The sequence below is a fragment of the Tympanuchus pallidicinctus genome, unplaced genomic scaffold (assembly GCF_026119805.1).
Source record: "Tympanuchus pallidicinctus isolate F22 unplaced genomic scaffold, pur_lepc_1.0 scaffold28, whole genome shotgun sequence".
NCBI classification, from domain to species: domain Eukaryota; kingdom Metazoa; phylum Chordata; class Aves; order Galliformes; family Phasianidae; genus Tympanuchus; species Tympanuchus pallidicinctus.
Window position 1 is genome coordinate 4,105,077 of NW_026294745.1, and position 26,510 is coordinate 4,131,586.

Below are 26,510 nucleotides of genomic sequence, written 5' to 3' on the forward strand. Positions count from 1 at the left end.
AACAAGGTTATTTTTTCATGATTATTTTTGCTAAAGAACTGAAAATTTCCTCGTGATGTCACTATCAGATATCTTCTGTGTTATACGACCCTTTCAGATAACTTTCACAGATGTTTGCTGCCAAAACTTTAAAACATCTGTTTAAAAAAACCTCAACTGGCCACAAAAGAGTTAATAGCCCACAGCACTGCCCAAGGTAGTGCAATTAGGTTGCCAAGAGACACCTCCAATGTAATTCTTATTGACTTAGGGCTAAAGACAGCCAGACAGTAATGTTGTTATAACATCCCCACAGCTTCTTGCTTCTTTGCTCCTAGCAAATTATTCAAACAATCAAAACATTTTAAGAAGAGTACTAGAAAAGCAATGAAGATAACCATCAACACCCACCACTACGTCATACACGCAACTGATAGAAGTGGACATAGTTGCTCAAACTCAATCCTTTCTCTAGACATCTTTTCTCCTTGCTCTCTTGCACCTTTTTTTCAAAAGGACATGTTAAAATTTTGGCCTCCTCTTTGCTGTATTTCTTTCTATTTGAGCCCTGGGAGTGCCTCGACCCTGTGATGTAATTCTTTGGAGAATGTAAGTGGAAGTCAAATTCCCTATGAAAGAATTTAACCAGTATGGAGAGCTGGAAGTACTTCCAAGCCATTAAGACATAAGAAACTGTATTTACCAAAGGAAAACAATGTGCTGAAGCTTGCTGCTCTCTCTAATGAGAATGTAGCAGGTATCTTTCCTTATCTGAACAATGAGTGTCATAGCTGTCCAACTTTCAGGACTCTCCTGTAGCTCTAAGAAAATGAAAAAGCAACACAAAAAGTTGGAAAATTGAGGGTTTTTTTTTTTTCAGAACAATGGAGAGAGAATAGTGCTGATACAGAATGAGCAAACACGATTCCATATTTCTTCTTACACTACCAAATAAAGCCTGCAAACAATGCTTCCTGGTTCAAATACAACCAATAAAAACTGTGTGTGATAACCGATGCAGATAGATACGTGCACCAGAGATGATGAACATGCTGGTATTCCCTCTTGAAGTAGTAAAGTAACATCATATGGGATTAATTACATAATTGCAGAAACACCCAGAACACACACTGCCACTATTATTAATTCTCCTATATTTAGGTGTCTTTTATCTCTAACTTATCTTTTCTACACTAACTCCAGATCAATATAGTAAATATTAGATAGTAGATCAAATAGTAAAACTCCAGATCAATGCCAAATTACCCAAGTAACCTCTATATATATGTGTGTGTGTGTGTGTGTGTGTGTGTGTGTGTGTGTATATATATATATGTTGGTTTTTTTTTCCTTACAAGCATACAAAAAGAGTCTCTCTCATGAGTACATTTTTGACAACTTTGTTTGTATGCTACTTGTGAAAAAGTATGTTACTTATATAATGAATCTGACAGGAACAGAGCTTAAACCATTAAACCATGTTATAGGTATTAATTAATGGTTTTCACTCGTTCACCAGCTCCTGAAAGGAGAAAGATGGATTAAAAAATATACTTACAGCAGAATTTAATTATCCATTTTCAAGCCACTGGCCTCCTGGCAGAAGTCTCTCAATGCAGTGCAGAATAGGACTTGGATTAAGAATTAATTTACTGTCAGCAATGATCTACAATTTAATGACTTAATCAAGTTTGGTATGAAATTTGTAGGGAGCTCTGGAGCCTAATATTGCTGCAGAGCCTGCTGCATCTGAAGACAGGTTTCAGAGAACCATAATATAATCAACATCCAGCAAATCCAAGATCTCTTGCAGTATATAGTCAGGAACTGCCTCTAGGAAGCTTATTACTGACATTACAAAGTTATGGGCCATAGATTTGAAGTTCAATACATACATTTGGCTCTTCCCTCCTCTTCCAGTTAAATCTCCTGAAGAAACTACTTTATGAATCCCAGGACTAGCATGTAAATACAGACCAGTGTGTGACTAGAACGTTTTGTTTTGTCTTTTAAAATCACAGTGTAAATACGGAAAGTAACTAATTTTAAAAAGATAAAAGGTTTTAATACACATATACTTTTAACTATTCAGAATTCTCCCCACAGTGGGCAATAGACTGCAGAGTTCTTTCTATAGGAGCACAGCCAAAGAAGAAAAAAAAGAGATTAAGAAAATCACATAAGGATAAAATATGCTATGCTCTGAGCCTTCATTAGAATTCTGAGATTTACAAAATCTTGATTATTTTAAAAATAAAATCAGTCTACATTTTCTGCTAGGAGCCAACCAGTGAAGTACTGCAGTTCTAAGTGTTGAAATGCAAAATGTTATACCAGAAATTGTGGCATAAAAAACTCTTACCTTTAGCTTTCAAGGCCAGATTTGAATGAACGCAGAGGCTCTAACCATTCCAAAAAATGAGAGTAAGTTTCTCACATGATGTGTTTAGCTAGGCTGAAATATTCCAAACTCTCTGCAAACAACCACCAGTTGCCAGAATACCTCGGGGAAAACCGTCAGAGCAGCTTACCTACTTTACTACTGTCACTGTTTTATCCTAAAACTATGAATCATCCTTTTGTCTCTTTTTCTGACGCCCATCCATATTTATATCACACCTGACCCAATGCCTCTGTACATCCAAATGATTCTTTTTTCAGCACTGAGGACTGACAGTTTGTTATCTTCTTCTTTTTTTTTCTTTTTTTCCAAGCAACCTGAGAGCAGACTGCCATCTGCTGCCATCTGTCACGTGGCAACAAAATTTAATGGAATACTGGTGGAAAGGTTCAGCCTTTACAGCCATATCACCAACAGCTGCCTCTGACATCATGGGCCAACATAAAAAAAACAAGAGGCATTACTTTCAGAACAGCTGTTGTATAAAGCTGCTGTATAAAACTCTATAAAAGTAAGGACAAGATTATTACACAGATGTACTCCTTCCTGATACTTGCACTTATCCTGGAAGACCACGCTCCATCTTCATTGTTAAAGGAAACTCATAGTTAAAAACGATGAAACTAGTGTGAAAATGAGACCTAGTACAAGTCTAAAAGATACTGAGCTTAAGTTTGCTGAGGTGTTTGTGTCATTCAAAATCTTTGGCTAATAGCAAATTCTTGTAGTATTTATACTAATGAATATGATGATGTCAAAACTTGAGTGTACATCAAATGTGAAAAAAGTTATTATATTCTTATTTTCAAAAACACCCATCCACAAAACAAAACAAGAAAAAAAGGGCATAGACATGGTAAACTACTTGTAGAATATAATAATGTGGATGGGATCACTTGTAATTGTTTGAATACAAGAGGTAAGCTGAAGAAATAAAGAATGCAGAGAGAATGCCCATAAAGAAAATGAAAAGCTGGATTTGCAATTACAGCAGTGCATTGGAAACAGCAGTTTCTACTTTCTTATCTCAGGCAGTACCTAATGTGACTAGCAGTCTTACAACAACCCCTCCACACAACACAGCTTCAGTGCTTTATCAAATCCTGAGTTCTCCACTTCCACATCAGCACCCTGCTTGGTTTCTCTTTAGCTCACATGCAAACCCACCCTATGTGGCACAGGTGATTTATTTATGTATTGTCAGCACAACAGGAAAATGGATGTTCCCAAATCTCACTTTTTTTCTGCGTTATTAATAGAAGTTTAATTTACTATGATCAAATATTTAATTACAATTTATGGTCTCTCAAATAAAGTTGCACCATGCTAGATTTCCTTACAACACAACAGAGTAACAAACAGTGCTTTGCTTTGTAAATTCAGAAGTGAATTCGCTTTCTCTACAAACATCTTCAAGTATATGCCACAAGTTCCTCTCTAAACAGTTGCAGAGGGCTAGCTGCTAAGAGCATGCAACAGCAAAGCCCGCCCCCAGCTCAAGTGGGAAGCTAGTCTGCTCACCATCAAAATGCCAAAGGCACAAAATAGCTTACTTGTCCCAATTTCTTCATGTTATTTTGGTGTACTTATAAAAACATCAACACAACTCATTAATTATAACCTTTCAAGAGTGGTGTTTGTTTTTCCTCTAAACTGTTAAAATTCAGAAGAACTGCAACCACAGTACTGATGGAACTATTTTTAGCCTTCAACACGCAGAGAATATTAAGAAGAGTCTCATCTTTCTTTAATGCAAATTTATTTAAGCAGTCAGCGCAGGAAACTTTAAAATATGCTAATCGCTGCTGCTTTGGACTGCTGTCTCAAATGTCTTTGGTGATGTGAACCTACCACAGAGAGGCTAAGTAAAAGGATCACTGTCTGCACTTACAGTGTCAGGAGGCATTCACATCTCGATAAAGTGACAGAGAAACTTATCTTTTATTTTATTGCTACGTTTGTGTATGCTTTACATTTTTAAAATTTTTACCTTTAACATCCTTTTCATATATAACACTCCTATTTCCTGGTGTCTGAGCTGGATTGCCATAGTGTGTTATAAATGGAAATGCTTTTGATAATCACATGCACTGTTTTTCTTTTTAAAGTGATCTAGTGCTGATGAAAACAGGCCAGATTGACGGCCTTGCAGATTGGAGTTCCCTGTCAATCCACAAAGAAAACAAGGCACTGTCAGGGCAGTAGTTGGGCTAGTTTCCCCTCAGTCTATCTTAACTTAAATCTGTAAGAGAGAAAGAAAGAATAACACAACATACATATAATATCTCTAAACTAATAGCCTGACTTGGCTGACATACATCCTTGCCTCACTTCGCATTTTTACTTGCAGAGAGAATGATCTAAGAAAATGATGCATTTCTAGGACTGGCCTGCACCCCATGAACTGCTTCACAGAACCCTTAAAAAAACCCACACACATTTAAATTCTGCAGCACTCATTATTCTAAAGACAGCATGTGCATTTTAAGTGTGCAGTTAAATGAATAGATTGTTTTCATCTAATAAAGAACCGAGTTAATGTCACTAGGCTTGCCTTGTCTTGAGCACCCTTCTCATGAAAGCAAGTGGCTTTCATTTATTGGGTGCCCCATCAGAAATAATACGTACTTCCTGCAGAGGTTTGCTTTGATCAGAATAAACTTACCCAAGATGGATATATAACTCTCAAGTTTCATTATATATACAAAACTTCATATATAAGCGTGCCAAAATAGTGGGAATTATCATTCTAGAATGTACTTATTTAACTGGAACAAGCCGCAACAAACAAGCATCCCATCTGAAAGAGCAGGCAGAGACACTTGTTCAAATCACCAGTCCAAACCTATAAAATTGAACTATGAATTTAAAAAACAAAGGCCCTTTTTGAGCGGTACAGAAGTCAGCCAGCAATTAGGGAAGAAAATGCTAGCACAGAAATGAATAAACAAATGCAAACACAGGATTTTAAAGTACTAGAAGTAGCTCAGGCAGAATTCTTAAGAATAAAGTCACATGCCTTAGTCATACAGCTACATAAACACAACAAATCAGTGTGGCCAGAGATTTGTTTCATTACACAATGATAACTGCTAGTCTAACATCTTTTTAACATTTGGAAGTAAAATTCTGCCTGTCTACAGTAGGCTAGGAAACTGTTAGTAAAGAGATACTGAGTTATCCTATACTTAATAGATATTCCATAGTTACTTTCTTACCTAAATGAAAAATATATATATATATAAAAGTAAAAATAATAGCCTTGGATTTTTGGAGAAGACAATTTCCCACCGAAATCCACCCCCAGTCTTCTCTGGAAGACCAGTTTGGGTCCAGTATTGGATTTTATCTTCTGTCAACTGAAGCAATACAGATGGTAGAGTACATTTCACATCTGTGTTCCTTGTTTATATGTTACATTTTTATGCCCTTTTTCCCTCCCCGTGGACTTTCACGTGAGAACTGATCTGCAAATTTTCATGGCAGCTACATGAAACATGCCATCTATTGCTACAGAAGGTAACAGAAAATAAAAAGAAGTGAATTTCAAAGTAAGCCCACTAGTGGTCTTAATGCAGCGTGCTTTGCTGTGGATCACCTTCTGTTCCTTTACGACCGCATTTAACATTTCATGAATTCTAAAAAGCTGCACAGAGAAAATCATCTGTCTTGCTGAAATGGGTAATCTCACCTACATCGTTGAGATCATGCTCTCAGGCCAACGTGCTTTTGGCTCTGTATGAGCACGTGTATAAAATGTACTGCTAATTATTTACATAGCTCATTATCTCCTTGCTCTGTTAGGCGCGACTCATTTCCTTTGTCCACCCGCCACCTTTCAGGTAACAGTGAACTAACGGGCAGAATGTGTCTGAAACTGCTTTTTCAAGAAGGTAAAAACTTAACCAGTACAGAAACTTCATAGGAACATTCAGTGAAATCCTAAAATCCTACTGAGATATCTCACTCTCAGTAGGTTTCAGAAATAAGGCATTTAGATCGCAACCTTCCCGCTAAACACAGAAAATCACCTGTCAAGCTTTCTTTAAGAGCAGTGTAAGTATTTCACAGACAGCTGTGTGCATGTGGAAAGAGTATGAAAAAACATCCCAAGATATGCTGGGCTAATTTCTCCCCCCGCTCCGCCCCCAAAATAAGCTACACCAAGGTCACAGGTAGTGCACCACTTTCAGTAAATATTCCTCATGGAGATAAACTGTGGCCACTTGTACAGTGGATGCTACATATACAGTCACACACACCACTGTATACAATAGCAAGAGAGCCAGACAGCTAGGCTGAACTCCAGCACAGTGATCAGAATCACTCTGACTATCTCATTAATATCCAGCCTCATTGCTCTGCCATCATTAAGAGACTGCAAAGTACCCCTGAATAGCACGGAATGCTCATAATACTCATGAATTTAAAAAAATATTTCTTTTTTCCTTTCAGCCCAGGTTTTGCCTAACATGATGAACATCTAGTGCACTCACCTCATTAAACAAGGAATCCAAGAAAACATTTCAGAAGCCATCATGACAGATTCCTGCTTTGCACAGAGGCAAAAGGCTTACACAGAATACAGCTTACTTCAGAGAAAACTGTACTGCTGAAGAATACAGTAATTACAATTTTTCCACCATGAGCGTGTCCGAGATGGTTATATCTCAGCAAACTGATGCTGTTAGAGAAACTCTGCTGACATATTGCTACCGTGGTGAAAATGGCAATGTACTTGCACTAATGCCCTTTTTATCAACCTTAGTTCAACATTCAGAGCCCTTTAATTTACAATCAAGGACCTGCACGTCTTTCACTGCAGCTGCAGGTGGTGTCAAATGCTGCTGTTGCCTGGTAACTAACAGGTAACTGGTGTGAGTCTGCTATATTTATGTATGCAGAAAGCATACATAATGACAAAAAAACTTTTGTATGTAGATTAAAAATGTATACATATTTGGTCTTCATTTACTAAAATACTAGAGGATTTTTCTCTAGCAGTGAAGCCATTGCCTAATCATACAGTAGAAGAATTGCACTTCCAAAAATTCTTCTGATATAAATTTATTTAGATTATAATTTAATTATTCATATTATAAGATATAATTATTAAATAAGTATTATATTTGCAATTAAACAGTGAATAGAAGTGAACATAACTTAAAACGAGCCCCAAAGTACTGCAAATAAATATAATATGAAAGAAGTATTGTTCAGTATTTGTTAGGAAACTGTAATCCTGCCATCAAGGTACCTACTGCTCTGTCATTGTCCTACTGCTCTCTCTGTCAATTTTCCTGGTGTTTGTCCATCATCTAATGATGATGAAAGAACATTTGGCTTAGATCTAATAAGAATTTCTTTTGCTGCAGTCTATTGTTTATTTTGCTTTCACTGTGCATCTCTGCAAAACGCTTGGCCCTGTGTTCACTAGCCATCCATAGGAAACATTTTTTTGAAGAGTAATAAGTGCACTACATTATCCCTGAACACACAGTCTTCTGTTTTTGTGCAGAACATATCAAGACAGTCATTACTCACACGTCACTCAAGAGGCACCACCGTACTAAATAGGTTTGCTGCGATAAACAGTAACTCAAGACTAATAAAATTATCTGTTTCATTTTGAAAGAATTAAGAGCAACAGTTGCTAATGTGGGGACATGAAGAGATGTAGGGAACAAGTTTCAACGTTGAGGTTCTGCTTTGCAAACTGAATTTTAAGATGCGTAATTGGCTTAGCGCTAGCAAATAATGCTCTTCTGTCTCATTTGAAGACAGTATTTATCTGAAAAAAATATATATATATGCATATATCTACCTGCTTCAGGTTGAGAAATCAATCCCTCAAGTACATACCTAAATGGAAGCTCTGGAACTTTCAGTTTACTCTGTTTCAGGTAATTCTGAACTTAAAGAACAGGAATGATGTAAGCTACTTCATCTTGAACTAGTATGTGTAAATGAATATCTGACACTATGCTCTTGATAAAGACAAAAATTTGAAGTACAGCTTGGCTTAGCTGTTGACAAAAAATTAATCTCTAATAGATGATAGATGTTTCCTTGCCAAGTGACAAAGTTTCACATTGCTTTGCATTCAGAAGCAATTGTTCTGTTTCCACATCAACAAAACAAAAAACAAAGAATAAAGTCAATCCAGAGATTCAAACTTATCAAAAGCTTTTCCCGTGTCAATGATTTAAGTGTCTTAGGACTTTTATAGTGTTTCCAAAGTAATATAGAAAATATACACAGTTCCTGAAATTCTTGAATTTCCAATAATAATTTTCATGTGTCTCCATTATTGTTACAATGTACTATTAAATGCCAGGGTTTGTTTCTGCAGGAAGCAGCATGAACAAACATCTGCCCATTGCTCCCTCCCCACAGGCATGCCACAGTTCTCAGTTGTGCCACTACAACTGATTCTGCATCTGCACAGGGAATTGCATAAGGCAGTGAGCTGTGCTAAAAATAATGCTGGGATGGACAGGGGAAGAAGTACCCTGATTAAGCAAGCATTTCTATGGCAAGGAAAACCATGAAATTGTGGCTTAGCTATCTCAGGCAACTGACAAGTTTTAGCCATGTACACAGTAGGTCTCTACATGCAGAGCTGCACTTGCTGCTGAAAACAGACTGCAAAATTCTGCTCAACACAACTAGTTCAACGTACCATCTACAGAAACTTTAGAAAATTTGTCTCCCTTTTTCTCAATACTTTTGTTTTCATTATTAAGTCAATCTCTTCCTCTCTCCCAAAAAACAGAAAAAAAAACACACTATAATTTTACATTCCAGAAAGAAGCAAAATACTTCATGTAATAAAAGCAAAAGCAGATAAAACAGCTATTAATTACAGAAAACAGAATGTAGTGTCCCATCTACAACTCTGAATTTAAAAAGAAACAAAAATTTGCCCCTTCATGCATTCAAAGATGTTTGTATTTACATAACAGTATTTTATCTGAGAAGAAACCAAGGCCCTGTATTTGAGCCACACCCCAATACCCTCTGGTACACCAACACAATCCTATAGTTGTTATATCCAAAGAACCTCTGATATGTTTTTTTTGTGCTTTAACTACAAAAGGTGCTTGAAAATTAGAACACGTGCAAGCACACGGAAGTCCAATCAGAAAAATGTGCTGATATTCAGAATCAAGTGTCCATACGTATGTACATGCCTGAGCAGACTGGACTGTTCTGAACACAACCCTCCAGCATTGGATCTTGCAATTTTGTGTACATGTATACAGAATGGAACACTCCAATTCCTATTTATATCACATTTTCCTTTCCTAAATTCTCCTTTCAAATTTAAAATTATATCCTAAGTACACATTTGTATCTACAATACTCTAAGAAATCAATACAACATCTAACGTTATAAAGATGGTGGAGCTAAACTCTCCTTCCCTCAACTATCTGCCTCAAAAGATCTCCAATCCACTGTTGCTAGAACTCATGCAAGGAAGAGAAAGAGACAGAACTTACTGAAAACAGCCAGTGATGATACTCTTGATTTAATGTGGTGACATGAGACTTAGAAATCTGGGTCTCTTCTATAAACTCAACCTGATCAGATGTGCATGCTGAAGTTGCAGACCACAGGCATGATGGATCATTTCCAAACTGTGTACAAAGAAACAAAACAAATAAGTGACCAGTTCATTTAAACTGTGTTTGCATGAGCTGAGTAGCACTTACCCTTCATACAACAGTGTGTTTCACTAACATGTTTTTCACTGCAAGTTACCCTGAAAACCTCTTGAAAGGGATAATAGAAATAATGCACTAAAGACAATGTCAAGGCAAGCAAAAAGACTGAAGTCTGACATCAGCCTTATACAAAGTATCATCAGAAACTCAGTGTTGTGCTTTTTTGTTTTTTGGGGTTTTTTTTGGTCAGCTCACCTACAAGCACTTACGAGGCATCTTCAGGTTTGCTATTTTAAAGTTTTTTGGAAGGAGCCAGCAACAACAACATTCTCAAAATCCTTTCTAAAGACAACACACTACATTTTCAAGGAAATATAATTTGAAGAGGCACATGTTTCTGCCATATCTTTAGAGAATTTGATGCTACAATATATTTAATCCTTCGTGTAGCATTTTCTTTTCTTACCAAGAGAACTACAATTATAAAACAACACTATAAAGGCCATTAATTACTGGAATAGACAAAACTCAATATCAGTACTGTGATAATTTCAAACAAATCAGCTCAATGTAAAAGCATGCACAAATACAACAAATTTGTTTCTCTTATTCCCAGAATTTGGCTTGTTAGTGTATCAGTGTCAAAATCGACAACATAAGGATATCTATGGGATTATCCACTTTGTGGATAGTAACACATAGGTGAGCTGGAGCTCTTTTCACTAGAAAAGGATCAGAAATAGGTTTGTTAAAAAAATAAATACATAATGAGATGCAACTTACAACACTGTAATTAAAGTGTTCTTTTACTGGTATAGTTAAATCACCTCTAAAACTTCAGTTCTGTACAGTACTTCCAAAATATGCACAATGACCATCACTGTATTTGAGCAGTGCATGTGTACAGTAGATTTGTATGCATATTCAACAGGCTGTCCCTTGAATTAACACATGTGCAGCATATTATTCATTACAAACATTAGAGACTGACTATTCAACAGTAATTACAAAATGAACACAAAGTGTAAATGTAAAGATAAACACCTCTGGTCTGAAATCATGATAAAAAACAATGCAGCAACAGAATGGATAACATCCTGCAAGAAATTCAATGGCTTTGGTAGATGGTAAGCATAAATAAGTCCTTTGAAATATTTCAAACATCTTGTTTTTCACTAAAATTGAATTCTAAAAATAATTTTGTATATGACCCCTCCACATGCAAAATGGCAAGGCATATGAATTGTACCATATATGCACAAGCTAAATATCATAGGTTATTATCCAACAGATTGTTCCGAGTTAATGATAGATATTTCCACTCATACCCCCACATTTCTATCTATGTTTAAATGTCTTTACTTACATAATGTCAAATATCTTCATCACCAATCTAATTCTGATGGTAACATCAAGGCTGTAGAGCATGGAAATCACACTGAAAAGCGTGAACCCTTACATTTTTGTTAGTCTTGGGCCTGACAGCAAAGCATCTTTTATTTATTCATGAGTTTCCTGAGAAGAACTAGTGGTTGCTTTGTGTCAGCTGAACAGCATTGTAATTCAATCTTCACTGGAACCTGTTTATCTGAATGACTCATTAAGGTGCAAGCTTACTGCTAAAGAACTCTGTTTCATAACAAGTATATTTTGTTAAGGAAATATGTGCTTAGAGAAGGTCACTTTATGTGATCAATAAGTTTATCAAAGTTTATTTTTCAGAGGGCACGTTATTTCTTAAAAACAAAAACAAAGGAAACAAAGCATAGTCACACCTGCCAGTAGTAGAACGCCGCAAGGACTGCATGGTTGGCAAGCAGAACATTTTAAAGGCAAAGGCCTTGAAGATGAGGGCTCACTGCTGCACTAGAACAGAAGAGTTTCTGATGTGCTCGAAGCTTGGCGTGCAAACACAGGATTTGCAGTCAAAACACTACTGAAGGGCTCCATCCCATTTTGTTACAAATGCCAAGGTCTTCTGAAATTCTAGTCTTTCCAGAGGGGAAACACCTCACTGTCAGAACATGAGATCCACATTTAAGTAAGCAGTATAACATACTTTCCCATTCCATACAGATGTCACAGGACGTATGGAATAGCACGTATCTATCCCTATTCATAGCACCCATTCACTTGGGTGGAAACTGCTTTCATGTACAATTTCTTATAGAAACACAATTCATTTCGTTCATGATTGAAATGCTGCTCAGTGAGCATGGCTGATGTAAAACCCAGTGGTTCTTGAAAAATGCCAGGAAATACAATTTCTGAATCTTATGGCCAGTGAAAGCAAAAATAGACTGCAGTCAACCAAAACAATTTGAAATTACTGCAGTTTGATTTGATGAAAGTCTGCATAATAAGTCTGATGAATTAGCATTCTAGCACTGAAACAAGCACAGTATTACATGCAAAAAGTAATAGGGTCTTTATAACCATAAAAAAAACAATGCCAGGGTACTGCATCCTACCTAAAAGACAGTACCACCACTTCTTCCAGAAGACCCCAACAGTTCCTCCCAGATTTGCAGCAAAGTACTGGCACTGATCCAAAACCAAAGCCCAAGGAAACATGGAATGCTATAATTTTTTTCAGCACAACTGTCTGCAGCTTCTGGGGGTGGTTCCTTATTTTCCTCCACATTCCTAACCTTGTGCAGTTTATAAGATCTGACAGGGTCACAGTGCAGTAATTTGGCCGCAGGCAGCCACCTTTCCAAACACCGCACGTATATACACACACTGTGCTCTTTGGACTGGCTTGCCACCAGAAAAAAATAACAAATAAAAAATAAAACAACATTCCATGCATTTTGCAATTATTTCTGTTTTTAGTTTTTCAGTGCAAAAAAGTCAGTATTTATTACAAGTCTTTTCTACCACCAAGTCTTATCTAAACCAGCCGCTCTACATGGCCAAAGAAACAGGGGTGTAACTGAGGTTAACTTTAAGTTACATGGACAGCAACAGGGGAGAGACTGGAGAAGAGGGAACATGCTTTCTACAGTAGGGAAAGGATTTCCTAATACTGCTATCTTCTAAGAAGCAAGCCTTAAGGAATTATGAAAAATAGCTGTTTGAGGAAGAAAAAATCCTTTAATCACTTGCAAAATTATTACCTCTTTTCAATAACCTGCTCACTGTTAATCGAAGGATTCAAAAAGAAAAACAGCAAGCATTTCAGTTTTGAACTTGTTAACCACAACAATGCATACTTATTTTTTCCAATTCTGAAAGCATTTTGCTCTTCAGTTACACTACTCCTTGGTCTTGCACTCTAAAAACTGTACTTGGCTACAGGAAATGAGAGGGTATATTTTCTCAGACTGGAATATAGGAGGAAAAACACAACGCAGCTGATTCATTGGTGAGGAACATCAGTGTAACATTCACTAGAAACATGGAGCTGTTATAAAAAAAAACTGTGTGGGGAGAGAGAAATATGGAGTCTTGTCTGAGGAAGCCATGATGATCTTAGAAATGGTCTAAGAAGCAGGTTTGGCACCAGCAATGCTTAGTTTGTCCTCACAAAACATCTCAAATACCATCTGGAAAATCCAGCTCCTGATATCCTTTCAACCCATGCAACATATGTTTGTTTTAATATTCTGGTATTAAGTTAAATAATACCTCCACCTTATTTCAGCTGAGAATAGAGAAATATTTTGATGGTATTTGACCCGTGATTTGAGAGTTTCCTGGTGGATTAGACAATCACTAGGTTTGTACTATTACTACATATTTCAAAGTCACAAAACAGTCAGTTAGCAAGATCACACCAACTGGTCCTTAATCTTATTAGAAAAGACAAATGTCTGCAGCATCAATTATTTCATAGAGATTACTGCCTTAGCACCATTAGCCTTTACATCACACAGACTCATTTTGAATCTTCAACTCCATTGTCATTTTCTCCACTTTTTAAAATTACAACCTTTTATTATGTTCCTTCTTTAATCAACTCTATAGATACGTCCATTCATTTATGGATGCATTAAGAAACTAAGAAAGAAAGAACAACTTCCAAAACTATAAGGCCAGTGCAAAGCTTTCATAGCATTTGGCAGGCCTTAATCTCTCCTGCAAGCAGTACTTCCTTTTAAATATACATAGGTCCTGGTTTTGGCTAGAATCGTTTTCTTCCTTGTAGCTGGAATGATGCGGTGTTTTGGATTTTGGATTAAAATAATGCTGATAACACAGATGGAAACGTTCTTGCTGAGCAGTGCTTGTACTTTTCAAGAACATTACCTCTAAATATGTGTCAGCGGAATCGCTGGCTAAACACTGACTCCAGAAATGTATTAACCACAAGCATTCAAAAGGTGAGGAACACCTATTGGATCTCCCTCTAAACAGAGGAGCATCGATAAGTAATTGCTCAATATCAACACCTAACGTAACACCGTGTTTTTGATGTTTGGTATTTTAATAGAAAAGATTAGTAATAATTTTGCAACAACAGTACTATTCCAGTGAAGTTCTACATTTCTCCATTAACCTGCAGAATCTCTCTTATTGGGTGAGCATGTGATCACAGCCAGGAGAGGACCTGTCTCTGTCCCTGAGAAGTTGCTAAGATCAACTTTTAAGTATATGAACTCCTCAACTGGGCAAAAAGGCCAAGTGCTGGTCTCCAGTGGCCTGGGAAAATTGGAATGACCAAATAGCCTTGGTCTGTCCTTGAACTAGCTCCTCTACATGAATTCTTTTCTTTAATTCTTATATTTGAAATAAGAGAGCCAAAAGCTTTTTTTATGTTTCATCATTGCAATAGACAGCACAGCCATAATATCCTCCTGATCACCAGATGATCTAGTTGATTGCTACAGATTAGATCATTAGATCTTACAGTTTGGGAGTTATTTTGGTTTTTCCTTCTACTTTACTCCCCACACATTGACTCTTTTTTTTTTTTTTTAAATCTCATTCCTTTCTCTCCAAATCTGTGATCATCAAAACTCACTTTCAGGCTCAGATTAGGGCAAAATCTCTGCCACGCCAAGGACAAAATCTGCCCTTTTCTATCTGTGAAGTGAGCAGCTATTGTTACCATACTCTTTGCTTTTAAATTATTCTTGAGTTTTCTGATGTGCTAAGCAGGAATTGGTCTCTTAGGAGTGCAGAAGGCTATGAGACATCAAATATATAAATCTAGAGCAGCAAGTTTTCCCATTGGTCCAGGCATATTTCCTCTTCTGTTTTGTTTGCTTAAAATTATCCTGTTACAGATAGAGAAATTTCTTGTAATTTCTTAATAAAGAATCAAAATGATATATTACTTTAATTATATTTTTTATTTTCTCATGCATAACTAATAGAACTTTCTAGTATCATTTGAACTGATAAAGTTTTCAAGTGATGTTTATGAGCCAGTAGAACAAACGTATGAAAAGCAAATCAGCAATAAGAATGAGAAGTGCCAACACCTGCTCCACATGCAAACTTCTTCTTCAAATAGGAAAACAATAAGAAATAAGTAAACAATAACACCCCAGGACCAGGGGAATCCTATTTCACTGAGCAAATTTGGACAAGGTCAGAAGGCCTGATCTTTGGCACTGGTGTACTCTGTCTGAAAGCTGAGCTGCCATTTAAATACTTACAAGGGAGCTGTAATTGAGAGGTTTGAGAGGGCAGGTTGAGAGCTGTGAGACAGCTGTGCGTGTACAACATAGGAGAATGAAAATATTCATGAAAACATGAAGGAAAGGAGTATCAAAACATGGCATTTTACTGATATCTGAGTCAGGATGCACAAAAAGGTGATCTGTAACCTCTTACTTGTGTGGTCTGGGACACAGGCACAGAAGAGAAATTCAAACTCTTAATATCTGCCAAAAAAGTGATGAAAATAACAGTTTCAAATCAAATGACAGAACAGTAGATGGAACTATGCATCATTTTTGTGAGCATTTCTAAAGAAATAGAGAAAAAGAAAAAAAAAAAAAAAAAAAGGGAGGAGAAGCAGCTGCAAGTATAGTAAAGCAGAGACACGTTGCAAAAAATTTTCCAGAACCTGCTGCATCTTTTAACTGGCTACTGTCAGCACAATATCTCAGCAGATTAAGGGTTCTTGCTACATAATCTCTCTCCCTTCCTGGCTCTTAGTCTCTTTAATTAAACTAAATACACATGTCCCTCTAGTTTGAAATCCACAGAAATTACAGATTCTTTGCACGCAATTTATTCTGTTTGACACCATAAGCAATGCAAGAAAACTCTGAGAGCTTACAGTAAGTTCTTCCTGCAGGAAAGGACAGATAACACGAATCGAAAGCCAACGGCATACCAGCAAGATGTGCAAGGGCTCTGCCACTCTTTGCCTGTGTTCCCCTCCTTTTCACAAGCCTAAATATGCCTCGAACACACAAAAGAGAATATTTTCATTTTGTTCATTTACTAAATTACCTTCCTGTCACACAAAACACCATTCCATAACTAGAGAGGACAGAATATCACATGCTTATATGGGTTAAATAATACTTTGAGATAAAGATATTTGAAGAGCTATCTTGCCATAAGCCAGATGTTTGAAATGGATGGAATTGCAAGATAAATTATATGTTAATTGTTCCCTTTATTTTCTACATTACACTTTAACTCATTTATTAAAATCCATCCCAGTACTCAGTGCTTTAGACAGGTCTCTCACAAGGTCTACCATCTTGAAGGAAACCCACTTTCAGTTTTTAAATATAACATTGCAAAATGACTGATGTATTGTCAATGCCCTCTCCTGGAAGAGAGAAAAATGGGACTGAAATCTTTAAGACATACTCTGGGGTTATCAGGTATTTGACAATTGTTCTAGAGCTCTTTTTATCTTCAAGAGCTCTCAAACTTTAATTTTCCCCATGAGGTAGATGTGCAGAACAGTAACAACTCCAAGTGTAACAACAGAGTAACAGCAAGGAGGTGGTGATGAGGTAAACCGAAACCTCGAAGAGGTTGACTACACAGACCTTGTTGATTTCAGCTAACAAAACACTTCCTGCTTTGGAAAATAAGCTCTAATCATATTCAAATAATCAAGCAAATGTGCAACTTATTTTCTAGGCTAGATGTGACTGTGTGTCCTGTGTCCTTCAATAATAAGGCTTGATCCTCTAGTTTGGGCTGCTAACGACAAATATTTGGTGACTGACATCTCTTTCGTAAGATGAATGAGGAAGAATAAAAGAGCAATAAATGTTTGTCATCAGAGCACAGGAGTGAGAGTCAGAGAATGCAGATCAACTTCCTGGTTCTACTCACTTAACCACTGGCTTTGTATAATTCATTCGGCCTCTGTGTAAAGAGGAAAAAATTCACAGCAAGCAGTTTGGGAATAAAATGTAATGGTATGGAGCCACAGGATTGCCATAGCCATGGCAGATTATACAAATATCTCAGTAGGTAAAAGGTATGATATGGAAATTGGAGGAGTGATTCCTAATTGTCCATATCAGTAAATACACTCAATGATGATATTTGATTCCTTTCATCTCTATTCAAATATCTTCCCAGTCTTAGCCAGATCAAACAATGCTCATTGTGACAGGGAGTAGAAAGCAAATGCTAGTGAAAATGCTAAGTTTAGCTTGAGGATTAATTACACAGATTCAGCTTTGGAAGAATAGTGAACTTGATTGTGAGTGGGAAGATTGTTGTTTAGAGTTTTTAATAAATAAATTTAAAAATTAGAGCTCACTTGTCACTCACAGATCAAAGAAAGAACAATAGGATGCACTGGAGGCTATCCAGGCACGCAATCAGAGCAATGGAACAGAAACATCTCACAGTCTACATCACCAGAATAATAAAATAAAAACAGACAGATGACACAAGGAAACAACCTGATAAGCAACAGTGCGCATAGCCCAAAAAATGAACAAAATTGTAAAAAAAAATTAAGAAAACCCAATATTTTTAGTTGATAATCAAACTACCTGGCAAAGTGAACTACTTCCTCCGAAAAGAAAAGAACAAAAATTAGCTTAAGCTTTGGTCTTTTTAAAAACAATATTTTAAATTCTGCCACTACTGTACAACTTCAACACAGAGGCAGTACAATTTAGGACATCAGATTTGGTATTAAATGAGCCACAGTATCTATTCCTACCCTTCTTACTTGCCCTTCCTTCCTTATGTATCAGCCTCACCAATTTTTCTTTCATATGCATGGGTGTAATCAATACCTTTCTTATTGGCATGGTCCTAGAATGATACCACCACAATTCTAAGAAGAATCAGCTCTTTAAGCCCAAAGTTATTACCAACATAAAATGCAAATCTTCTAGAAAGGATTTTCATATGAAAATGACAGTCAGAAGAATGTCTAACTCCCTTTGACATAAACAACTGTAGAGAAGCTAAAGATTTGTCTCTTTAAAGAATTCTCAAACCCAAACAAAAGCCAGAAGGCATCTGGTAACAGCTGGTACCTTTCAATAGCCAAATAATCTGAGTTTGACATCCCCATTTTGGCAAAAGAAAATGTATAATTTTGGCAAAAACAGTCTCCTATCACTCGACAAACAACATCTTGAGCTTCTGTTGTAGAGTCCACAATTTTTCTATTCTCTCCTACTTTCAACAACGCATGTGGTAAACAGCAGAACCTCTGTTAATTCTGTGATCACCTGGTACCTGGTCTCCGTTGATAGCTATAAATGATTTAATGATTAAGTTTAAATGTATCCGCTAAAACAGAAAGTGAACCTGCAGAGAAAAAGCACTGTAGTTTTTTGTGCTTTTTTCTTCCAAGTGCAAGTCCTCTGGCATTAGCCTTGCTGGATCTGTGCCTACATATGCAGCCAAAAACATTAACAAACAGACTAGTCCTACAGCACCGCCACCTGAGCACTGCAGGCTTTCCCCTGCATTCCAAAAACACTGCAGTCCACAGCTTTAACTCTACAGGTGAATAATCTGTCATTCTGGCCATGCACTAATGGGCTAATCAAAAGAGATTTTCAGCCTGTGGAGTACAAAGTAGGACTGCTTCATTCTAACATCAGGGAGAGAAGCATCAACATCAGACTGTAACCTTCAGGTCCTACCCGCCACTTGAGAAATAATCATTTTTTCAGAGAGAAATAATTCTGGATCACCTACATAGAAATTATGACATGAAATAAATTTTCCCAAATGTATTCAAATTATACAGATATAATAATAAAGAACAATTATACAGATAATTGGCGCTTATTATTATTAAAGCTGAATCACATTCTTAAACAAAATTTTATGTTTAAATCTCCAAGGCAAAATGTATTTATCTTAGAGGTATATAATCACCTAAGTTGGATCTAGTTGTCTGGGCATTCTTACAGCCTATGGAAAAATGGGCACTTGTAGCATGTAATTCACCTTTACTATATGACTGATACTAAAAAAAAGAAAGCTTTTTTCTCCAGCTAATTTTTTATCAAATGTTATACAAGCACCACACTGACAGAGCACTGCTCACAAGTCATTGCTCACAAGCTCTCTCTGACTGGTGCTATAACTAGCCTCTTTTCTTGCTAAAGCTACAGCAAAGTTACTTTGACCTCCTACTTGCTTTTCTTACCAGTCATTTCTCAGTTCACTGAAACCTCACATCTGTGCTTACACATTCATTTCACATGAAATTGTGCCTACAGCAGCTGATGACTCTCACCCTTTTTTAGGGGAGCTCTTTGAATAAAGGCAAGTTAAATGGCTAAATAATCATAGTCCCAGACTTAAGTCCAGGAAGTGAGAACGAATTTATTTTTACTTATCATAGAATCATAGAATGGCCTGGGTTGAAAAGGACTTTCCAGTTAAGTCACATGAAGATCAGTTAAATGATTGTCTCTTTTCCTCCAATCCCCATTTGCATACTTTATGAGCAAAAGGATGATAACACAGGGCACATGTATCATCCTCTTTGATCCGGTTAATGAAACTGAAATCCACTGCAATTTTCTGCTTTCCATCATTTAAGGAATTCAGTTACTCTGAAGATACCTCGAAGCTTAAAATATTCTTCCTCATAACCAGATTCTAGTTCTAGATATCATACTTCTTTACATTGCCACTATAACTTACTAATATAAATCTTCTGCCTGAAGCTCCACAAACTGAAGCTCCTTCTTGAATTTGCACTGAGAGAGGTTTTTTTGGTTTCTCTCTCTCTTAAGCAAGCATGACATATTTCTAACTACTGGCACACGTGCTGAGATAGCATTTACTGTACCTCACACATTCTGAGGTGACTAACAAGAAGTCCTCATTAATTCAATATTTCAATCAGTAAGTTAGCAGCGGAGAAGTTCAGGGCACTGTCCATTCATAAGTACAGAGAAAGATGCTTCTTTTCTCCAAGAGTCAGCAACAACAACAAGGTAATCAGGTCACAAAACAGGAAAGACCAAGGCTACTGTTGGCTCGTGAACAGCTTCTTTAATTCCTCTGGAAAAGGCCTTCACATTCCCAGTAACCTATCTGTCTGTAGACCCTCCACTATTCCATGGTTCACAAGAGGCTAAGGAAGTAAGAAGATCAGGCTGCCAAGATGCAGTCAGTATATGACATCAGTAAAATACATTATGTCATGGTGTTAACAACAGAGAAACAGCCGTAGGTGAAAGGAAAGAATGAGACTGAGTCAGCTTGTGAAAGTTTCACTTCCCAAGTGACAGATTCGTAAGGTCTGTAAATAGGTTGCTAAATCCTCGTTAGGGTATGTTAAAGGCAGCACCACAGTATATTAAGTGATTTGTTACAAAGCTTTGTTTTGCTATATCCTTCCTTAAGGATGAGAACAAGGCAACCAGAGAAATCAGAATACGATTTTTACATTCACCTTTAACACTGCAGATCAGTGCACATGCTACTTCTGCAGGAATGTCATTACTGCAAAGACTGGAATATCTGACTAAACAAAAAAGAAACATCACATCACCTTTAGGTCATCAACTTGCACGTGCTGCTGGCAAGCGTAGAAAAATGTACTGGAAGGAAACTAGGAATGCTTCAGACTGTAAAGGCTAATACTGTTGTAGAAGGGCTTGTTTTTATACACTGATTACACTTCCTGTCAGCCTGATACCTTTAATATTTTAACTATACATAGCTTCAGTAATTATATTAATAAATTCCCAGTGCAGATAGTATGCTAAAATCCAGCCACTGTTCACATAAGAAGAAAGGAAGTCTTGAAATACACTTTTCTCTTCTAAATCCTAAATAAAAAAGACAGATCCTGGCCTGATTTTCTCAGGAAGAACCATTCCCTAGAAACATCAGCGATCTCTTGTTTCCCTGCAAGATCTTAGAACAGGAGAATTCCCCATCAGATTAAGATATGTATATATATATATATATACATATATATATATATTTTTTTTTTTAAGGTAGTAGCAGCAGATTTACCAGATTCCACCATCACAGACATTCTTAGTTCAGATCCCAGTCATAGTAAACCCATAGTACCTCTACAAACAGATGAAGACTTTAAAGCCAAATGCATACACCTGTACTATGCAAACTAAAAGAATAAGTCATTAGCAATCATTTGTAGTCAGACATAAATTCAGCTCCTGATAATGAGCTAGATAATCTAATGTAGAAAGCTTTGGAGTACTGAATCCAGGTTAACTCCACAGCAGAATCCTAAGTGATTAAACTGAGTTTATGTTACAAACTACAAAATTCTCATATGAGAGGGACCCATAATATAACAGATGAAGAAATCTTCTCATTGAGATATCAAAAGAAAACATTTGGTGGCAACATAAAGGGAGATTTCTAAGCAGTGCATGCCACGTTGCATATTACATCTTCTTGATAACCCTATTCTTTAGTTCTGCGTGTGTTGTAGGAAGGAAAGGCTAAGAAGCACTATCTGCACAGCAAGACTGACACTAATGGTATCTTCTAGGGAACTACAAGCACCTGTATTTCTACCAGTTGTATGCAGTGTATACAACTGCTACAATTTTGTGTTGTTCTGTTGGTTGGGTTTTTTTTTATTAGTATTTTGTTGTTTTTTCTGTTGTTTTTACTTTCTGCATCAGGAAAGTAAAGAACTGAAAATTGTAAAAGCCTCTCGTATATTTTACTAACTCTAACACTGACTTGTTGCAGAAACCTGGAGAAATCATGTTCCCTTTAAAACAAATGGGTTTGATAATCGTTCTGACAAAACACCTGTGCAGTAAGACAACGTATGCAAGCCCTGTGAAAACTCAAGCTGCAAGTGTACCACACGAATCCATAAAACCTACAACAGTATGTCCATGCAACAATGCATTCAACAGTTTTTAACCATAAAGCCCATCCTTACAAAAAATAAACTACTGCCATCCTTGCCTGCTCTGCATTCTCCCTTCACATGACTGTGGCACATGTATTTATTTTAAGACATGGTTTAACTGCTATTTTAACTCTAAAAAGTTCTGCTATTAAGTTTACAGATACAAATTCAATTTATCCTTAGCATGCACTGTACAGTACTCACTTTAAAAAGCATTTGGTGCTGAATGTTTCTTTAAGCTCTTTGTTTTAAAGCCATGTTAAGATCCTTTCTAGAAAGGAGAATTACTATCAGAACCTCATACATCAATCAAGTGAAAGAAGTTCCCACAACTCTTACTTACTGAAATGGAAGGAGTAAAACCACTACTGCACCACTGATATCCATCTTCTCCTGATCTTTCCCCAAAAGAATCCATAGGAAATCCTGAAGGCTTTTCATGAAAGTAGAAGCTGAAGCCATGTGTTACTGTCAGAAACTGGCAAATATGTGTGCACAGGGACTTTCCATTTCTCTGATGACCACACATGTGTCTGAACCCAGGTGTGAGACCTGGGCCCCCACGAGGTGAGGCCAGGGCTGCCCATTCCACACAGCTGGTGCCAGCAGGACTGAGCAGCATGATAAGCAGAGGGAGAATAGCACTTGTTTCTAACATTGCCCTCCTCCCCTTTCAAATGTGTGGTAATTTTAAGTGATATGCAATACTGAGTAGGATGTTGTGATAATTTCCCTAAGTTACTTATTTGATGCTTTTATGATTTATGTAATAGTATCCTATTATCAATCCAATAATGATGTATAGAGATGGTTGAATGTTCCTGTGGGACTTTGCAGGTTTTCCACAAAGGAGACTTGATGGGACTATAAAAATTACTTCCCAGTGTTATTTCCCAGGCACAGTGGATCACACCAGTAAGATTCACGCACGAGCAAAGATTTACAACAGTTCTGAAGAAGATACACTTCTCTGAGCCGTTACAAATAAAAATCTTCTAAGCCCTGCAGTTATTGATACAAATTAAGAATCTCCAGTAATTGGAACAACGTGGAATTTTAAATGCAATACAGCTCATGCACATGCATTATTCTTCCTAGATAGTATCACCAATTACACTTTTAATAGCTGTTGCAGATAGTAAAAATAAATTGCGTAGTGCTATATATCTCAGATCTGTATTTTTTTTTCCTTTTAAAGATCCATGATTGCTACAAAAATTCTGTCCTCTTGGCAATTGTTACACACCACAAACAAAACATCATTTTTATCCTCAAGGCAGATTTGATGTCAAGGACAGTTCTTTGTGCTTACTTGTGAATGTTAGTTGTGGAGGGGCAGTAGCCTAGAAACAGGAAGCTTTCTTTTTCTTTACTGAGATAATTTAAGGCAGCTGAACAACAGAGGTCCCTACCTGCAATGAAACATTTGTAGTTTCAGTATACCCAGCATAAGCAAGCAGCCATTTGGAGAACTGACAGACTACAGCCTCCATGATTCACAATAGCAGTAATTTAAAAATAGTAGTTATCAATTTCCTAACTGTTTCCTATGAGTACAACATAGGGAAACAGTCAATTAATTTAAAGTGGAAAAAAAAAAAAAAAGGAAGCTTTTTAAAAAATATCAATGCTTATCCCTCCTCCCCTCTTATCCAACATTTAATTAACAGAACCAATGCTGTGGAAAATGCTTTGGACGTGGCTCCACAAACAATATCCATACATCTACCACTGATCCAGATGAAAGATCTTAAGCCAAAAAAACCCTGAAGTACTTTGAAAATTTCTCATCTGCAAAATGATGAGAAATCATTCTTAATTGTTCTTAAGGACTCTGTAAAGAGCTTTTAGTGAGAAGAGCTATTACAAAGCACAGGCAAAACAAAATGCAGAAGCACGCAATCGCATTTCAATAAGAAATGATAAACTTACAAAATATCTTCATAAAAAAAACAAAGAACAAACTCACACTGCCCAACATCATCACTACCTGTTCCTAGTTCTTAACTGCAACTTTTGTTGGAGCCCCTGTTCACTGAGCCTTCCCAGCAGGTAAAAATGCTGAAGTAAAAAAGATCTCCTCTGACCTGCTCTGAACACACAGAATATCAAGTATCAGAGCCTCAGATAAGACCCACATCTTGGCCAAGAAACCAGAATGAGATTTAGTTTTTCTCCAGGGAACAACGCTGGTCAGTCAACAGTGAAATGCTTAAGCTGCACTGGATAGCATATAAACACATTTCAGGCAACAAAAATGTGAAACTATGCAAAGTAGGAGCAAAAGATGGTGCTGATTCAGGAAAAGAGAGATGAGCTATAATTCTTAGTGGACACATTGCTGTCACTTATAAAAATGCTCCTGCAGAACAGCAACCTAATGAATTTCCATGCATTAAAAATTGATCATCCCTGCACTGCATTTTTTTTTTAAAACTTGTCTATTGATTTATGTTTTCATTTTGCATAATGCGCCAAAGTTTAATGAAGATTCATAGCCAGGGGAAGGGGTCAGAGAGATAAAGGCGTTTTCTGTGTTTGTTCTGTACTCTGGTCACTTCAACTCTAAAATGAACAAACTTACCAGGAAAAGAGAACAGATCTCAGCACATTACATTTAATATTCATGTAATCATTACCTGCTATGTCAGTGTTTAAATCTAACTCCTCCCCTCTTCTATGCTAAAGGAAAGGCAGAAAATGCAGACTGCAAAGCACTGCAGGGAAGTAAGGAAATTGGCCTGACAACTGAGGGCACAGATCTTTTGCCAGAACAAACCATCCACAAGATTTCTACAGTTGCTCTCTCTCTATATATATGAAAAACAACACTATCAGACTGTTGGCTTCAGACCGAGCCTTATGTCAGGCCCAGTATGACACAAGCACATTTTCCCAAACTACTTAAAGGTTATGTAATAGAGATCTGCAGAGCATTAGCAGTCACATGACATGTCCCACTAAGATTTCAAACTGCCACCTACAAAATTTAATTAGCAAGCAGTAAACAGGAGAGAAGAGAAAAAAAATATGCTCTTGAAATAACAATATTTGTAATGTTTTAAATTATATGCAGAATTGAGGTCAGCGGAGTAGGAGAACGGGAAGGATTTAACACATAGTTTTAATTGTGACTATCAAAGAAAAGGGAAAACGCAGTAAATATGCACACATTGCTTACGGCAGTGACAGACAGAAGCTTCATCCAGCTGAATTCTAAGCACTATCAACTATTAATCTTCAGGGAGAGTTTAACTCATCAGCACGCTGATACTGTGCTCTCGATCCTTCCTGGCGTAAACTACAACAGATTTCTCTAAAAGACCCTGCTGATAAATGCTACAGTGTATTTTTAAGCAAGCCCCCACAGTATACTTACTGGGGATGTGTTTTCCATTTCTGTAAAAAGGCATCATGATATTGGGTGCAGAAGTAGCAACATTTTTCAAGTACATGAAAAAGAGGTAAAGAAATATTCAGCAGGGGCTCAAATGGTGAAATTATGGAATAATTTTCTGATTCTGGAGAACTTCAGTGTCAATTCAGGATTTTTCTAAGCCAGCACTAAACGAGGCATCTTGGTTCAGAAAGGGCTTCCTTACCTTCCCGAATTGGCAAGAGTAGATGTTGTCATTTTCCCCCCCACACACATCAGGTGTAAAAATGTAACTGAATCTGTCTATAAAAATTATTTATGCTTCTCTACAAAAAAATAAAATTCTGGCCTCAGTGGAAGCAGAGTGAAGGCTGCCCACCAGTGCACTGAGCCCAGCTCAGGCTTTTATGAAGGCACACCGACAAAAAGCTTAAATAAAGAATGCTTTTCAAAGAAAAAAAGAAAAGAAAGCTATTTTCCTAATTGTGAAAACAGAGAAGAGAGATTTTGCTGTGCTACCATACTTCCTATGGTTTCCTCTTTGTTCTTTACCATAACATTCACACTGCTGCTGCTAGCCAGCCAACATCAAACATTCAGCACAGCAGTGCTTATGGCCTTAGAATCAAGAAGTGTTGTACTGTTTCTAAAACAGTAAAGACAAAATCTAATGACAATTTAAAAAATTAAAATGAAATTTGACTTGCAGTCCTCTTTTTCACTGCAAATTTTTCTACCAAACCACTGCTTCTATCAAGGAAACTAGGCTCTTTATTTCATACCCATGAGCACAACAGAAACTTTAGCAAATCAAATAA

The 26,510-nt window shown here is 36.9% G+C and overlaps 1 protein-coding gene across 8 annotated transcripts in view; it reads right to left on the minus strand.

Moving 5' to 3' along the window:
* The window catches only part of RIMBP2 (RIMS binding protein 2), a 403,010-nt gene that overhangs the window by 74,805 nt on the left and 301,695 nt on the right, over positions 1-26,510 (minus strand). For 6 of the 8 annotated variants that reach the window (XM_052691397.1, XM_052691394.1, XM_052691396.1 and 3 more), the window contains one exon: positions 9,884-10,021. The exons of the other annotated variants lie outside the window; for them this stretch is intronic. In XM_052691397.1, the coding sequence (XP_052547357.1) occupies positions 9,884-10,021 (138 nt within the window). The remainder of the gene's footprint in view (positions 1-9,883; positions 10,022-26,510) is intronic. 8 annotated transcript variants of the gene reach the window in all.